At 43.1% G+C, this 18,344-nt stretch overlaps 1 protein-coding gene across 4 annotated transcripts; it reads right to left on the bottom strand.

Moving 5' to 3' along the window:
- Positions 1-1,710: 1,710 nt before the first annotated feature.
- mthfr (methylenetetrahydrofolate reductase (NAD(P)H)) lies at positions 1,711-18,293 on the bottom strand. Of its 4 annotated transcripts, XM_085444304.1 has the most exons (13): positions 17,377-18,293; positions 15,739-16,340; positions 14,254-14,512; positions 13,332-13,570; positions 11,290-11,400; positions 11,023-11,216; positions 10,372-10,622; positions 4,935-5,069; positions 3,793-3,973; positions 3,263-3,445; positions 3,075-3,176; positions 2,873-2,992; positions 1,711-2,482 (listed from the first exon to the last, which is right to left on the bottom strand). In XM_085444304.1, exons 3-13 carry the CDS (start codon positions 14,496-14,498, stop codon positions 2,267-2,269), a joined length of 1,977 nt encoding a protein of 658 aa, XP_085300430.1. In that variant the 5' UTR covers positions 14,499-14,512; positions 15,739-16,340; positions 17,377-18,293; the 3' UTR covers positions 1,711-2,266. The 4 variants fall into 4 exon arrangements, with proteins under 4 accessions (XP_085300430.1, XP_085300429.1, XP_085300427.1 ...); XM_085444303.1 differs by lacking the exon at positions 17,377-18,293 and having other exon boundaries at positions 15,739-16,400; XM_085444301.1 differs by lacking the exons at positions 15,739-16,340; positions 17,377-18,293 and adding an exon at positions 14,652-15,377.
- Positions 18,294-18,344: the final 51 nt, after the last annotated feature.

Raw genomic sequence — 18,344 nt, 5'->3', positions numbered from 1 at the left:
CCCTCCGTTTGCGAGGTGCCTGCTGCTTGCGGCACAGGGAGGAGAGGGCGGGGCGGAGGGGGATTCTCTGACTGGCTGGAGCAGCATCTAATAACCAACTCGCAAAGTAAACAAAATAAAAACAAAACAACAAACACGAAAACACCAGACATCATGATACAGACTTATAATTTGCTCGGTGCGCCTGCTCGCTGCTGAAGTCAAAGTAAACTTTATTGTCATCTCCGCTACATACAGTCCAGTATATAGAGAGACAAGACGACGAGGCTCCAATTACAGCAAGAAAACAATAAATATAAGAAGAGTAAGAAAATAAATATACACTTTAGGACTCGGGGTAAAGGGATCAATAACAATTTAAAATTTATAATTTACAGTTTGATGATTTAAGGTCTCACACACAACCCGTTGAAAGGGGAGGGGGGGGGGGGCTGCTTTCAAATAGAGCACATTTCATTCATAATGATGTAAATCCAAGCCCATTATGTATTCACGATTTGAATCCTGGGTTGTGTGAAATCCCAGAAATGCACCTTAGACAAAGTGAATCTGTGAACTAAGGTGTAGGTGTGTTAGGTTATGTTGTGGTGATCCTCGAGTTGGGGGATGGCTGTTCATGGAGTGTAAAATTAAAACCAATGGAAGATGGACAGGAAAAGTTCAAAGCCATCAGGTGCTCAGTTTAGAAAAAATAGAAAAGGAGGAGAAACGAGCAAAAGATACAGGTAAGCAGATGTGTCATTGGATTATGGCAGCTCATCCTGAAACAATCAGTCAGAATACTTTATTAATCCCTAAGGAAATTATGTGGGTTACAGTTGCACCAAGAAGAATTGGTAAAAATAGCAACAGTTACAGAATAAACTCCAAAAAAATACCTTATGTTACAGATTTTAATATTAATTAGTCATTGTTAATTGTTGATTTGTCCTGTTCTCATTGTATGACGAATTATGATGGCTTTTTGGTAGCCGTTTGCATACCATGCATATCTGTCTCTCTTCATATGTGTATGTTTCTCTGGTGAAATACAGTATGGTTCCGACAACAGTTTTATGTTAATGTACAATCCTTAATAAGTTGTGTGTGTGTGTTGGGGGGGGGGGGGGGGGCGCCAAACAGGCTAGGACCGCCAAACAGGCTAGGACCGCCACTGCCTGTATGTTACTGACCAGTCAACATTTATATTTGCAATAGATTTTGAGTAATCACTAAAAATGGAACGTAGATTTAGAAACTACACTGCAAGCTAGTGCTGATTATTCTGACACCCATTCTAACATGTCATAAAAGCTTATACAGATACAAGAACCCAGAAAACTAACTTAAACTGGACTTTAAAAAAAAAAAAAAAAACTCACTGGAAAATACATTTTGCAAAATGATAGAAATTTTAAACTTTAATTGCTTCTTCCATTACTAATATTTTTTGCAGAAATACAAACTATACTTTAAACGTGTCTTCTGCTTGGCTCAACATGATGTAGGTGATCTGGTCAATAAGCTGTGACATGTACATTTACACGTTGAATTACTCAATATGTGGAAAATCCCCACATGCCACTTGGCTGCTGGAGTGTCATGTACTGTATGACCTGGACTTTGAACTTGACGTTAGCACTAGCACCTAATAAAGCCACTTGTCACTACAGACCAGCGTCGATGCCCAGCTCCATACCTCCCACCCACACAGTTACTGGACAAGTTACGTAAGTGAAGGAAAAGTATTTAATAAGTATTATTAATCATGTACATAAGGCAGCAGGTGCTTTAAGTGTGACTCTTGTCATGACATCAAGTTCATCATAAGGTGTAAGATTTGCACACATCTTACATATATTTGATCACTACACTAGGTTCTCACCTATAATAACACATTAATGCTCATTCTTACATGTAGGCCATCTGAACTCTTTGTAAGAGTAAAAGTGAAATGTTCACAATTCATGTTCTGAGGTCATCGTTTGGAGGTTTAGTTGTTTAGCACAAGTTTCCCTTTGAACAAATGATCAGCTCCACATACGTAAAAACAAAACAGGTTAATCTGCCTGACAGTGACATTACTCATCAGGAGCCAACATGACTGCACAATTTCATTGATCATTGTTTCCTATTCACTCAAAGGTTTGAAAAATCAATAAAAACATCTTTACAGTTTGATATTCATACTCTGTAACGTTAATGGCATTTAAAAAAAAAAAAAAAAAACTCAACTGTTCTTAGTGTTTTCTTTTTTTTTTCTTAAAAAAAAAAAAAAAGACTTTATTCAGACAGTTTCTTCACTGTGAAGCTCTGGAGGAGCGTCGAGCAGCTCAAACATGTCATCGATGACTTGCCACAGGCAGTTCTCCAGAGGGAAGTCATTGTCCACCAAATTGACAAGGAAGTAATTGTCATGGATATATTTAATTATCATCCGAGAAGGAGACTCGTCTTCATAGAGTTTGCCCCACTGCTCAATCCACAAGGCAAACGCCTCATCCTGAGAAGATATGAGAACATCTGGGTCAACACAACATGCCAGAGCTTTTACATCACACTGCACTCTGTCTTTAAAGTTAAAGATTATACAAAAATACAGAGAAAACAAACAATCAGATAAGCCCGTATGAGCGAGCAGCTAGTGACAGTGGGAAGGAAAAACTCCCTTTTAACAGGAAGAAACCTCCAGCAGTACCAGCAGCAAGGAGGGGCGGGGCCATCTGCTGCGACCGCTTGGAGCTGGTTCCAGAGCTCCGCCTCCTACTCTACCATTAAACGCAGTCATACTTTATTATTACCCCTTTAAACCTTAAATATTTCAGTCATTTAAAAACACGACACAAGGTTTAACATTCCCCAAACTGTGGACAGAAAGAAGACAGTGTCTCACCTTCCAGTACATGAAACTAACTGGGTCCACTACAGTCGGCTGAACAATCTCCCTTCCGGCGAAGATCCCCCAAGTCACAGCATTTGGTTGCATTTCAGGGGCGTTGGTCAGGTTATGGCCCTGCATGCAAAATGTTCACCATGACCAATGTTTACACACACACACAACCATGGAGTGACTGATGCTTTGTGAACAAACTTACATTCACATTAACAATGTGATAATTCACACGGGGCTCGTACTTCTTCAGTACTTTAAGAAGAGCGGTCACATTTTCACTGGAGGTGAAAAACTCCAGATAGGCCTGTCGGTTGAATAACATCCATATTAACAATAGCAGACTCTGAGTATCCCATCTGAAGGTACTGAAAATACTGTTAGTGTTTGTACCTTCTGGAAGACATAGCCCCCTGGAGGTCCCCAGCCCACAATGGGGTCTGTGGAGGGTTTGCCATTGATGTTGGGCTGAGAATTGATGGTGAGGACTCCTCGCCTGTTCACTTTCTCCAGTTCATCCTTCAGAAGGTTGGTCTCTGGGGCCAGAGGCTCGTCATTCCAAGGCAAACACATCACCTACAGCAGAAGAGAAAGCCTTAGCCTGCTGTTACTGCTGCTATATACAGAAGACTTGCTGTGGAAGAACGAGTGGCTACGTGGGGTATGGTTAAAAACAAAAACCTGTTCTCAGAGTGAGTGTCAGTGTTTCCAGTGCACTCAGGACAGGATTCATTTAAACAGAGTAACAATGGCACACCAGCCAACCACAAGGTTAGTTTTCACACTTGACTTATCTAATTTAGCTGGAACATACAGTAGACAACAGCTTTGTATACTTAAACCAAGGACAGATATAGGAAATCTGTGGTGCCACAGGCTGGGAAAGCTACGAGTGACCGAGCTCCGTGGTTCATCCTGGATACCTTGTGTCCGCAGCGATTTGGCTGAGCTGTAATGTAGCAGGTAAAGACTTCGAAGACGCTCTCCTCATTTTGTAGCTCTTCACCCCACATTTGCAGCAGTGCATCTTTAGATGATTTGCTCTTCAGGTAGAACAGGTAATAGTCATTCAACTCCCCAAAAGCTGGAGACGAGGAATTTCCCCTGAGGACGAAAACAAGACTCTGAGCTAAAGTTCAATAAAAGCTGAACGAGGTTCCAGAAAGTGATTAGATTAAAAAAAAACAAGAAACAATAATAATACAATTTAACGCGTGTGCACATTTCATAGTGTCAATGTGAGCGCTCGAGCAGAGTAGGAAACAACCAGTCCATCTGAAGAATGAGTCACATATTTAACCTCCTAGGACCTGGCGTCCACATATGTAGGAATCACATTTTTGGTTGTCTAGACCAAAATACTAAATTTTGCTCTACAAGGGCCTGATATCCACTTACGAGGACATTATACTGCCTCTGTTCTATTGAAATTTTAAACAAGTATCCTCATATGTGGATCTCATTTCTTAGAAACAAAATCAGGTTTAAAAAAAGTTAACTCTTTGTTTTTACATTCATCAGGTCCCAATCAGCCCAAATATCAAAGATAAATTAAAAATGCATGCTATGAAAGCGTTTGTGTCTTAGGAGGTTAAAGGAGAAATGCATAAACAAGCAAGCAACAGGGTCTTCTGATGGTGAGCTTTTGAGCAACAGCGAGCCTAAAACCTGCATCATACTTCCCACGTCTGCCAGTCTGCCAGGGTCCACTCAGCTCAGAGTGATGGCAGTTTTCTTGTTAACACACAGTGAATACAATGGTCATGAGGACATCAGTGTGTTTGCCGGTTTAATACCGAAAAAGAAAAACTGCAGCTACAAGAACACACATTAGAAAACTTATCACATAGAACAGCTGTTAATGTAACTCCAGTATGCACTTAACAGAGTCAAAGGCTGGAGATGAAGGATGATCCCTGTGGACAACAGCACGACTCACAACTCGTATGCAAGTTCTTACATACACTTATGCAATAATTTGCATAAATTGAGGCATTCAACAAGAACAGCCCTCATTTAATGTCTGAAATGCAACAATGAGGACATCGTGATAAATGAACCCTACCATCTGCCATTGGGGAAGTCGTCCCAGTCCTGGGTTCTGTAGATGTAGCTCTTGGGCCTGGAAGCCCAGAAGATGGGTCGAACATCTTCTACCTTCCGTTTGGGATGGGCGCTCACTGCCCAGGGCAGAGGCCGCCTGGCACAGAAACACACTGTCAGCCTCTACAGCACTCTCTCAGGGCAGGAAAAGAAATAAAGGCCTGCTCTACAAAAGACACTGCTCAGTGAAATGAAGCAAATACTTTGGTCACTACTTTGATCACACATGAGTTCTTGATGAACGAAGCATTCAAGCTGAAATACTTTACTCATGTAACACTGTAATGTAATGATAATAAAATTGTCAGTGGAGATGTAATAATCAACCTTTTAAGCAGATTCAAAATTACACCTAAATTGGAGTTAGAACTTACAGTTTGATTCAACACAGTGTTAGCATGTCAACATGTGTCACGAAAGTTGGTGTGAGGCAGTAATGTTTATGGGAATCTCCTCCCAGACTTTGAAAAAGGCATCAGTGAGCTCCTGAACAGTTAATACAACCATCGGCAGATCTGCAACTTGAGCAAATCTCACTGTGGAATCAAATTCCACCCAAGATGACTGGTATAATATCCTATTAGAGCGATTAGAACATGCTGGTAGGTATTACAGGTACTGCGCTGCAGTGGTTTGTATCATATCTATCTAATAGACTCAGATTTGTTCATGTAAATGGAGAGTCCTCTTCACACACTGAGGTTAATTATGGAGTTCCACAGGGTTCAGTGCTAGGACCAATTCTGTTTATATACATGCTTCCCTTAGGCAGTACTATCAGAAGACATAGCATACATTTTCACTGCTATGCTGATGACACCCAGCTCTATCTGTCCATGAAGCCAGATGACACACACCAATTAGTTAAACTGCAGGAATGTCTTAAAGACATAAAGACCTGGATGGCTGCTAACTTTCTGCTTCTTAATTCAGATAAAACTGAGGTTATTGTACTCGGCCCTGAAAATCTTAGAAATATGGTATCTAACCAGATTCTTACCCTGGATGGCATTACCTTGGCCTCCAGTAACACTGTGAGGAACCTTGGAGTCATTTTTGACCAGGACATGTCCTTCAATGCACATATTAAAAAAATATGTAAGACTGCTTTCTTCCATTTGCGCAACATCTCTAAAATTAGAAATATCCTGTCTCAGAGTGACGCTGAAAAACTAGTTCATGCATTTATTACTTCCAGGCTGAACTACTGTAATTCATTATTATCAGGAAGTCCTAAAAACTCCCTGAAAGCCTTCAGCTAATCCAAAATGCTGCAGCAAGAGTCCTGACAGGGACTAGAAAGAGAGAGCATATTTCTCCTGTATTGGCTTCCCTTCATTGGCTCCCTGTTAAATCCAGAATTGAATTCAAAATCCTGCTCCTCACATACAAGGTCTTAAATAATCAGGCCCCATCTTATCTTAATGACCTTGTAGTACCATATCACCCTATTAGAGCACTTCGCTCTCGCTCTGCAGAACTACTTGTTGTTCCTAGAGTATTTAAAAGTAGAATGGGAGGCAGAGCCTTCAGTTTTCAGGCCCCTCTTCTGTGGAACCAGCTTCCAGTTTGGATTCAGGAGACAGACACTATCTCTACTTTCAAGATTAGGCTTAAAACTTGCCTTTTTGCTAAAGCATATAGATAGGGAGGATTCAGGGTCACCTGGCCCAGCCCTTAGTTATGCTGCAATAGACGTAGGCTGCCGGGGATTTCCATGATGCATTGAGTGTTTCCTTTCCAGTCACCTTTCTCACTCACTATGTGTTAATAGACCTCTCTGCACTGAATCATATCTGTTATTAATCCCCGTCTGTCTTCCACAGCATGTCTTTATCCTGTCTTCCTTCTCTCACCCCAACCAATCACAGCAGATGGCCGCCCCTCCCTGAGCCTGGTTCTGCCAGAGGTTTCTTCTTGTTAAAAGGGAGTTTTTCCGTCCCACTGTCGCCAAAGTGCTTGCTCATAGGGGGTCATATGATTGTTGGGTTTTCTCTGTTGTATTATTGTAGGGTCTACCTTACAATATAAAGCGCCTTGAGGCGACTGTTGCTGTGATTTGGTGCTATATAAATAAAACTGAATTGAATTGGTGAACACTGAGGAACCCAGCATGCCATAATCATCATTTTACGTGACTGGAGGCCTCTCACATAAATCATCACTTTAAACAGATGACATCATCTTACACGGTGCAAACCCCGTCTCGGCAATTCTCAACACACCAACTCGATTTGGGAAACTCTCAGGACACAAAATTAATTTTAGTATATTATTATTATTTATTTATTATATTACAGGCCCAAACGTGTCATATCGCATAGACGAGGATCTGTCTGACAGAGGTGAAGTATGGCTGCGAGTCGAAAAGGCAAGATAGTAATGTGCTTTGGGGAGTCTATCGCCATATCCTCTCATTATACCCACATGGTCAGGGTTTGATTTCCAGTCTTTAAAGTAGTAAATGCAGCATCATTCCAGACTCCTTACAAGCACGTGTCAAACTCCAGGCCGAAATCATTTTATACAGATTTATTATTAGTGTTATGCATGGTGATATGAGGTGCTAATAACACAGAAACTACAGATCCCATAATGCAGCGCTGCAGCCTCCTTGCCGAACGCTAGGCTAACTGGGAACATTCCTGCGTCAATCAAGTCAAACTTCTGTTATTACAAAGCTAGCCACTCACAATGGCGAAGCGAAAAGTCGATTCTGAAAGCAGAGCCTTTCAGCACCGGTGGGAGGCTGAATATATGTTTACAGACATTGCTGGTAACCCCGTGTGTCTTATTAGTGGAGCTAATATGCTGTAATTAAAGAATTTAATTTAAGACGGCACTATGACAAAAAAACATCAGGATTAGCTGAAAAACCTAAATGCAGAAACTACAGAAGGTAGAAGAGCTAAAGAAGAATCTAACATTTCACCAGAGAAAAATCACAAAGTGAAGCTGTTGTGAAAGCAAGTTTTATTGTAGCAGAGGAGATAGCCAAATCAGCCCGGCCATTTATGACTCTGAAGAGCTGCATGATGAAGCTGTGCGACGTCATGTGTCCAGACAAAACGCAGATTTTGGCAAATGTGAGCCTGAGCAGAAACGTATGTCAAAGTGTAACCGACATTAGGGCTGGGCCATATTATACCGTTCACGGTAATACCGGTATAATGTTAGGCAACGATAGGAAAATGAAATATCGCGATAGAATATGAGTAAAACGCGCATGCGCAGTGCCTTTGTTTTCATACGCACATGGCCGATTGTTGAGTGAAACAGATGAACCAGAATTGGTTTGTAAAAATGGTGCAACTTCCGTGATGTGGAACTGGTTTGGTGTTTGTCCACAAAGCACATTTTTTTGCAGAACATGCAAGCGGCCGTCGGACTAAGATGCCCTTAAATCTGGGAGTAATCTGGGTCCTAAACTCCATCTTTTTCAGGTCAAACGAACACTGCAGCATCACTAAGAGTTAAAAACTGTCTAAATTCTTTCATCTTTAATAAAACGATCAGCATTGCTGCTTTACCAGGTGTAACTATGAAGTTTAACTTCCAGGCATCCATGAAAACAAAATGTATTACATTTAACGGAGTTAGAAGCTAGCAGGAAGCTAGCGGAAGTTAGCTCGCTAGTTACCTAAGCATGATATTGCATGTTCTGACTGAGAGATTTCTGAAAAAAATCAAACGTACAGCTCTGCTATCACTTCCAACATAAATGAAGACAGGAAACTAAACAGCAGTGACGTTTGCAGGGTTACTGAAGTTGGGCTAGCTGGTATATAATGATGTGCTACGTGATCGCTAGCGACACAGCTATGTTAGCATAACATAAACAGTGAAGCTGGAGGACGAACACTAACACTTTTCCACTTATAAAAGTTAACGTTAAGGTTCCTCATGGTTAGAGACAAATGCAATCGCATGGCAGGATGCTGTAAAAGGACCAATCTTCAGTCAGGAGAACAACTGAGATAATCCATCCACAATACGAGGTTAGTCATTAATATACTGCAACAACATGGGAATAGAGCAGCTGCCAGAGAATTCAACATTAATGAATCAATGGCACAGAAGTGGAGGAAGCAAGAAGAATGAGTTTAATAAAGTTTGATTTATCTGACTGCTTTGTTTCGCTTAATGTGCCTTATAATCCTGTGCACCTTATGGTCCGAAAAATACGTACTGCACACTGCAGTTTAATGTTGCAAAGCACCTCTTTTTAACTTCAGTGGATATTATACATGGTTATGCTCAGGATATGTCAGCCCATTTCTACTGGAAATGCCTTTTGGTTAAACTTTCAGCAAGGAATTTGCATTTGCACTGTTACATTTTTATAAAGCTTTAATGTACATAAAAACCAGCTTCTTGTTTAAGTGAAAATAAATGGAAGGTTGTCTTTTTGCGCTAGTAATGTTGTGGAGTTGTATTTTGTCACGCATCAATTATATCGTCAGTTATATCGTTATCGCAAATTTTCAAATATATATCGTGATAAATATTTTTGGCCATATCGCCCTGCTCTAACCGACATGAAACTGCCCCGGGACAAACAACAGATCGAGCGCCGGTGTTGTTGTCAGGATGCGAGTAAAGATGCAGGAGAACTGTATCGGCGAGTTAACAGCATACTGCATCACACACCAGGAAAGGCTGTGTGGTAAAGTCCTAAAAATGGAGCATGTAATGATCACCGTAACGCAAACCGTAAATTTAATCTGAGCTAAAAGTTTAAATCACGGTCAATTTCAGTCTTTTATGTGGGAAATAGATTCAGAGTTTGCTGACATTCCTCATCATACAGAGGTCCGTTGGCTGAGTTGGGGAAAAGTTCTCAATAGAGTTTTTGAGCTCAGCAAGGAAATCTGTCAGTTCATGGACATGTATGATGTGGTGAAGGCATTTCAAGTGAAGCTGTCACAAATGCACCAGTGCAACCTGCCCCACTTTCCCTGTTGCCAAGTAATGTTGAACCAAGTCAGCGGACTTTGCTGATAAACTGAGCGCACTGCGCACGCCCGGCGCTTTGGTGACTTTGAAGCACAAAAAGAGAATTTTGAGCTGCTTCGCAACTCATTTACGTGGAAACTGCACCTGTGCAGATTCAGATGGAGCTGCAGTGTAATGATACACTCAAGGCAAAGTACGACACTGGATGGCCCGCACAGTTTATTAGTTCCATTCCTGAAGCAATGCCCCAGCTCCATCTACATGCGGCTCCAACCTTGTATATGCTTTCATTTATTTTTTCTGTGGTTTTTGGCAGCATGTTCATATTTCTAACTTAGAATCGGAGTTAATATTGTGTGGAGATGGTTGACGAAACTACATTTTCTTATTAAACTCGACTGAATCTCACTTTTGCTCAAAGCACTGGTGTTTGATTGACTGACCTGGGGTCTTCTATCCACAGGCCCAGCTGTCGAAGCACCTCCATGGTCGCAACTTCACGGTTCAGCGTGTAAAAGTGGACACCTGGCACCTTGCCACTATCCAGCAGCACACGGCACATCTCCACTGCTTGCTGTATCCCATAATTACGGATAGCAGCATCGTTGTCTTTGATAGGCTCGATGACTTGGGTGATCTCCTCTGGGACCTCAAGCTTGGAGAGCTTGACAAGCTGACGCAGAGACTGGTAACCCTGAACAACATGAACACACGAAAGTTGAGATCCACTCCTGTGCAGCTCTAACAGAACGTACTGTTATCCAGCAGCTTTACGTGTGGTCAGGACGCACTGCTGTCACTGTGAGACTGCTAATGCTACAATGTCTGTCTGAAACATTAGCTCCATCGAGTCGTCTTTCCCTGTGTGGAAGGCAAAAGGGAAATCTGGACCATGACGAGTACATTTAACACTCTTTAGTATCACTGCAACCAGCTACCCCTTTGACTGCTCCATGGTTCAGATGACGAAAGAGGAAAGCACAATCACAGGGAGTGTAAAGAGTAACAGAACACAACACTATCACTTCAAAGAGGAGAAAATTGCTTTGAAGATAAAGGTAAGAGGATTCCTGTTCCTAGAAGAACTTAGTTACCTGAATGGGGAAGATTCCTGGTAAGATGGGACATGTGATGCCAATGGCTCTGCAATCATCCAGGAACTTGAGGAAAGTGTCGGGCCTGAAGAACAGCTGGGTGATGACAAAGTCTGCTCCAGCATCCACTTTCTCCTTCAGGTGCCTGAGATCAGCTTCATAGCTCTCTGCTTCAGGGTGGCCTGTGGGGTAGCCTGGACACACACATTTAAATTAGCGACAATCCACTCAAACTGCATCCTGCTGACCTCGACGGTGAGAACATACCAGCGACGCAGATGTCAAAGTAGTCATCAAACTCTGAGCGGATATGTTTGACAAGGTCGATGGCATAGTTGAAACCATCCTCCTCTTTCTCCCAATCTTCTCCTATTGGGTCTGTGAAGATATTTGGCACATGCCTAAGGTTTAAAAACATGCACAGCTGGATGAGACAGGTCGCATCCTTGTACAACAAACTAGATGAGCTTTGAGCGCCGATTAAAACAAAGAGGGAGATCCATTAGTTTGTATGAATCGGGGAAAGTGCAGCTGAATCGAGGACGTGTTACGGTGAAGGAACGTCTCCACAGATTGGGAAGCATTAGCAGTGGGAATGCATCGATTTTAATTGCCAAAGAAAAACTCGTCCGTCAGCGATCAGATTGTTGACATTCAGCCATCAGCTGATTCAGATGTAGCGTGTGACATCACTCGCTGCATGTAGCATGCCTGCTAACGCAGCATTTAAGTGCTTTTATGGTTGTGACCGATGATTTTAACAAAGTGTCACAGAACATTACAAACAGGACATAAACTGTCCGCCTCTGCAGAGCACTGCTCGTGCATGCGGCGCTGTGTTAACAGTCCATTGTAATGTCTTGATGGATGTTCAGTCATCCAGGTAAAGAAATCCCAAAAGTTGATTCTGTTCATCTGGACGTTTTCAGTGGGAGAAACGTGTCGTCACTCATCCAGATGACTTCTTCAGTCTCAGCTGACTGCAGGTTTCCAACCTTATAAACATAATGATCATTTGCCTGAACTGAAACTAGCACCACTGAAGGAACAATGGGCCGGGAGGTCAGTTCCTTAATCATAATTATGCAAATTCTCATGAGCATTGATCAGCAACCATCAGGCCAGGACTCTGCAGTCTATTTACACCTACAGGCCAGAGGACACTCTTTCAATGATGAGGATGAACACATCCTGGACAGGGAGGAACGCTGGTTTGAGGGCGGAGTCAAGGAGGCCATTTACGTGAAAAGGGAAAGACCATCTCTGAATGGAGGAGGGGGTCTAAGGGTACATCTGTCACCATCTTACAATGCTGTGATAGCTGCCATTCACCAACTCTGTGAATCATACTCATGACCACTGATCAGTGGCTGTTGATCAATGGTCATGAGAATTTGCATAATAATGATTAAGGGACTGACCTCACAGCCCATTGTTCCTTCAGTGGGCTGGTTTTAGTCATTATGCAAATGTACTGTTTATAAGATTGGGGAAACCTTCAGCTGAGACTGAAGAAGTCACCTGGATGAGTGATGAAACGTTTCTCCCACTGAAAACGTCCAGATGAACAGAATCAGTGTTTGGAGAGTCCACTGTAACCCACGCCAGTGTGGAGAACACAGTCCACTGTTACACCGAGCAACTTCACGTCACCTGACATTTGTCTTTACTACATTTTTTAAGCCATTCGAAATCATGCTGCTTGTTGATTTTCAAATATTTTTCTTGCTTGCAGTAAGACCAAAGTAAAGGAAAAAGTAGGTCTGACATTGTGTTTCTAATTCTCGTCTCAGAAGCTGAATGATCTGGAATATTTCAGAGCACAAACGCTGCAGCAGGATGTCTCCATCAGGTTTTACATTTGCAGTTTATTAGGAGTTTTTTTTTCTTTTTTTCCCTTTTAAATAAATGGTACATCCTGAGAGATTTAGTACATCACAGGCTGTACAGAAAAATGGATGATTCCATTAATAATGCATTTAATTTACGAGTACGAGTGTTGTTGGCGTGCTGCTGTGTGAAGACATGATAAAAATACTCGACAGCCAGTGCTACCCTTCAGTGGGTACGCCTCTCTAAATCCCACATCCTTTTGTTCTCGAGTTATTGCATTCACAGGATGACAATGCCCCATCAACCTTTATGGCTGCTGAGCTGCTGCAGCCCAGGAAGTACAGCGGATCATCTAATGACTGAAAGGTTGATGGTTTGATCCCTGGCTCATACTAACCCCAAGCTGCTCTCCGGTTTATCTGTTGGAGAGTAAGTGTTAAACAGAAGAGTGCTGGTATGGCTACCATCAGCATTACCTCCTCTTAGTGCCATGATATTCTTCAGGCCCAGGTGCTTTGCTTTTGCCAAGTAGCCAGTGATTTTCTCTTTGCTTTGATTGCAGCAGGTTAGGTGGAGGATGCTCTCCAGGCCACAATAGTTGACAGCTGTGCTAGCAATCATCATGGATGAAGTTTCCTTGTCTGAACCCGGGTCGCCTGCTGGGTGCCAGGTAATGTCGATGAACAGGGGCCCACCAGAGCCCATACGGTCAAACCTGTAGAAAAAACACAAAGGCACACTCAAACCAGGGGTGGGAGTGAGGTAGTAAAGATGAACACATACATAACAACTACAATCTGGACTTGAGGGCTGGGAGCCAAACCGGGACACGTTTTCCCAGATGGGCTCAGTAAGGTGTTTTCAGTTTTGCAGATAAGATCATAGTGTGTACAGTGTTATGTTTCATGAAGCTTTTATTGTCACACATTTGAGGACGTCTGCTGTGGAAAATTCATATCAATGTTTGTTAATTAGTCTGTGTTGGTCTGCGTGTTGGATTTATTAGTCTACCAAGAACTGGATGTGCTCCAGACAGTGAAGAACACTGTTTTGTGTCTTAGAGTTCCCTGGATACATATCAGAGAGATCACATACTTCATAACAGAACAGCTGTCAAATTGCAACCTTCTGTTGATTTTGCTCATAAATAAAAGCAGGACTGACCGCCATCATGACTTTTCGGGATATGTTACTGCCAGAGTCTGTCACTTCTACTGGATCCCCCCCCTACACACACACACTATCATCTCTCCTGTTGCTATACATAGCCCTACTAGCACACTCCTGCCTTTCCTTGTCCCTCTTCAGTTCCCATCTGCACCACCAACAGCCCCACCAGCGGTCGCTGTTAACCCAGGGACGTCTCATTCTTGATGCGTCCCGTTTAAGTTCACATACCGTGATATGAGGTTAACAGCCCCACTGGCTGTGCGTGGAGGGAAGAACTCCAACGAGAACCAGCGGTCTCCGGACTCCATCCTTCTGCGCATCTTGTCCCGCAATCTGTCCGACCGGTACGCATCCAGCACCGGCGTGGAGCACCGGGAGCTCTCCTTGGAGCTGTCCCCGCCACTGTTGCTGGCCCCGCTGGAGTCGCTCTTGCACTGGCAGGTGCCATCCCCTCGCTGAACCTGGTTCACCATGACTGTAACTTACACTGGGAAGAAGAACAGATACGGCGGTGTGTTCAGATTTAATGTTGCCTGCATGAGAAAACGTGTTAAAGCACAACTTTAGCTAAATGTTCTCCACGAAACTTTTCCACATCCCGCATATAACAGCTGTTTCGGACTTACCACTATAGCAGGCAGCACGGCACTCACACACTCCTACCTCTGACCCTTTACATCACGGGTTAATTATGGTCTGACTGAATGGTGACCGACGGCTGTGATAACGTCGGTTGCTTAACAGCGACGCGAGCGGCTCGTTATAGCTCTTGCGCGCACGCGCTGCTTAAGCTAGCTGTCCGGGCTCAGCACGTGCTCAGGCTGCATTCACACGTAAACGCAGAATCGACACATCGAGTCAACCGAGTGCGCCTAACGCCATCGTGCTGGACTGATTTACACTGGTGCAATGTGCAGATAGTTTATACCACCTCCTCGGTCCTGCTGCCTTTATGCCCCTGAGCTCCCATTCGTCCACAGCCACAAAAATAAGCACTGCTACAGCTGCTGCGAACTTTACGCTAAACTGCTTCCTCTTTGGAGTTTTCCAACAGTTTGCATCCTTTACAGTTGCAATACTGCCCCCTTCTGTTCTTAGTGCTCATTCTCCAAATGGTCTGCAACACAAAGCGCTCTTCTGAATCAGAATTCTGCTACACGATTTGGTCTTTCGTGTAATTATCAGCTTTATGTTGATCTTTCCAGATTCTGCTGCCTCCTTTCGATTGATCCCATCCTCCTCCTCCTCTGACGCACAAACTCTCCACATGCCCTCCTTCACTACATCCGAACTTTCAGAGGTCTTCCTCTGTCCCTCCTGCCTGGCAGCTGTCACGTATCCTCTCTGCACGTGTCCAAACAATCTCAGCCTTGCATCTCTAACGTTGTCTCCACTGGCAGCTAAGGAGAAGAGGCTGAGGAAGAATCAGTAAGGGCCAGCTCGTCAGTTAAGGACTGAGTGAGACACGGGTGGAGTGGAGGATTTACCCAGAGGACAGGTGCATTATTACAAATGATCCCACTGCATAAACTAGAATGTGTGACACCTGACCGTGGGCTGTGTGGAAGCACACCAAACATCATTTCCTATCCCGAGCCCTCTGTGCTTAAACGCGCGTGTTATTTATGGTCCTGTCACATCATCAGCTGTGGCATGTAGGCTCAGACACGGAGAAGCTCATAATCGCTGTGTACTGAGAAAAGACGTACATACCTGCAGAGACGCCACAAGAACCCGAAACACACTTCCTCCTGCTGGGCTTCAATACAACACGGGAGGCCTGTGACCCTTTACTGGGATCAGTGAATCTCCTTTTATTACCACGTTAACGTCCCCACAGTGCCGTTGGGACTGCGGCCACTCCTGCTGCACCTCTCCATGGCTGATGGGCTCAGCCTATCAGGCCTGGTTGTTGCTGGTACTGCTGTCCACGGTGCAGCAGCAGCCACCCGACAGCTAAAGTGGCGCTTAATTGGACACATACAAACAAACAAATGTGTGTGTGCTTTTTTTCAGGTTCTGCCGTTAATAATCTTATAAATCGCCCTGGTGTGTTTCATTGTAATATTCTCCTCCCGAATAATATCCGTGTCTGCGCCTCTCTGTCGTAAAACTGACGCTGCGTGTCTTCTTAAACCCGAGCGGGAGTTTTTAAAAAGGCTCCCGCTGTCGTGTTAGTAACAGCTAGTGATGGCCAAATGAAGCTTTCCGAAGCACTGAAGCTTGTATTGAAAAACGGTTCATTACTCGAAGCTTTTCAACACAGTCCTCTCCGGTGACATCTGGTGGTGAAAATTTTGAAGAGCAGCTTGAATCTGCAAAATAAAACGGACTGCTCAATCATCGCTGCTCACTCAAGAGTGGAGTTCTCTCTGATATTGGGCCACCGTTTGAACATGTAATTGGTTTTGTTTTCTCGATTGGGGGGCTGAAAAAAATGTAATGCGTATTTGCGTAATACATTTTGATCAATAAACTTTCCCTATTTAAACATGCACTATGGTGTGGCCTTTCTTTGCTCATAACTCCTTGATGTTGGTAAATACAATAAGTGAGCAATATATATAATATACATATGATAATGCACAGCACATTATGGAGTATGCCCCTGCTGTGAAGTCCTGCCTCCATCTACTTGTCGTTTAATCACTGGACAGCTGGACAGGTTCATACAAAATATTAGATGAGGCCAATTGTCCTATACATATTTTTGACCTAGGGGTGGGATTGATTGTGAACTGGAAAGGGAAAATGCTTAGGGAGCTGAGTACGGCTGCATCGTCACTGATTTGTAGAATCATTTTTGATTCGATACAGGATCCGATTCAATTTGATTGGAATCTGGAAAGTTTTGCCTCAGTCAGAAATATTACAATTCTGATCATTTAACAGTATATATCTATAATTTCGTATCTATTAAAAGAAAGCTGACACATGTGAGACTTAATTAGAGATGTAAACAGAGAGTTATGAAACATGCAGCTGCAGAAGCCAGCGAAAAAAAAAGAGGCAAACACAGCGCGGACCCGACGACACATCAAAATCTGACTCTGACGCGTCGGGTCCGCGCTCTGTGTTCACGTTTGTATGCAGAATCCGTAAACCTGCTCCCAGTTACTGTTTTAGCTGCATGGTGTTTGACGACATGTTGTGAGGTTTAACCTGAGATGCTGGCGTTTCAGGCATAATAACGTTAATTTACAAATCGACACAGGATTTTAATGAATCAATATCACTTTATTCAATTTAGCATGGATTGTAATCAGAAAAGCGATAATCAAAACCCACCCCTAATCAAGAACTTGCAAAGTAAAAACATGCTCTATGTCAGGTAGCCCTTTTGTTATTTACATTTAAAAAGAGGATTAGTGTTACTGTGCGCTGGCTGAGTCTGTTTCTTTTCTTAGAAATAGTTTCTCCTGCCCTGGAGAAAATCCACTTGCATGGAACAGAAGAGGCTGTGGAGTGCAGGAACCACACTGCAAGCTGGTAGATATGCAGGTATTCCTGGGTCCTGCAGACTATCACCTAAAAACAATAAACAAAATGATTTTCTAAACTGTGTAGCAATGTCATGTACGTATAGTGTCAAATACATTGTTGTAGTCTTCATTAGCTTTAATTCACATGGAAGTGTTCCTAAAGTCATATGCTGTAATGATATTTACATTATGAAAACATGATTTTGGACATTTCAAGTTTTTCACTTCGGCAGATAAAATGAATTGAGCAAAATCAACTCAAAATATTCCCACACGCCAGAACGTCCTCTCTTCCTCGCTGGCTCCATATCTGTCAGTGGAATGATCACCTCGTCGCTATCTGTCACCATCAACACACTCCACGAATCCCGTGGATGATTCACTTCCTTATATCCGTTTGAATCAGGTACCGAAGCAGTTACGTGCGTAATGAAGCTTCGGACGTCACTGGTCACGTGACTTTTGCCAAACGAAGCAAGCCTCGACACAGTGCTTCTGAACCAGTGTGTTGTTTTTTTCGACACACGCTCCGGAGCGTCAGCTTCAAGCGGGCCATCACTAGTAACAGCAGATGACGCCATTATAGATTAGAGTCACAGGAGAGCCACAGCAGGCAACCAAGACACTTTTAAAGTGAGCCTATGAAGCTGCAGCGTTTAGTTTAAATCTGTGCAGTTCGACTCTGAAGTCTGTCGCAAATCCATCACACGGCTACCACAGACGAACAGTCGCAAAACGTTCATATTCAGTATGGCCAGTTCTGTGTACTGTCTGTTACAGAGCAGACATCAAATATCCGAGGTTGGCACTTTAAGAGGAACTGTCACTTTCTAATTT

This window comes from Copadichromis virginalis, linkage group LG20 (genome assembly GCF_057382275.1).
Source record: "Copadichromis virginalis isolate Kocher_CV1m ecotype Utaka linkage group LG20, C_Virginalis_male_GT1.1, whole genome shotgun sequence".
Classification (NCBI taxonomy): domain Eukaryota; kingdom Metazoa; phylum Chordata; class Actinopteri; order Cichliformes; family Cichlidae; genus Copadichromis; species Copadichromis virginalis.
This window is presented reverse-complemented; position numbering and strand designations above follow the sequence as displayed.

Excerpts from the sequence above, each read along its gene's own strand:
- mthfr (XM_085444304.1), bottom strand. The coding sequence starts at position 14,498 with ATGGTGAACCAGGTTCAGCGAGGGGATGGCACCTGCCAGTGCAAGAGC. Across the intron at positions 13,571-14,253 it reads GCTGTTAACCTCATATCACG|GTTTGACCGTATGGGCTCTG; the intron begins GTATGTGAACTT and ends TTTTTTCTACAG. Across the intron at positions 3,446-3,792 it reads CAAATCGCTGCGGACACAAG|GTGATGTGTTTGCCTTGGAA; the intron begins GTATCCAGGATG and ends CTTCTGCTGTAG.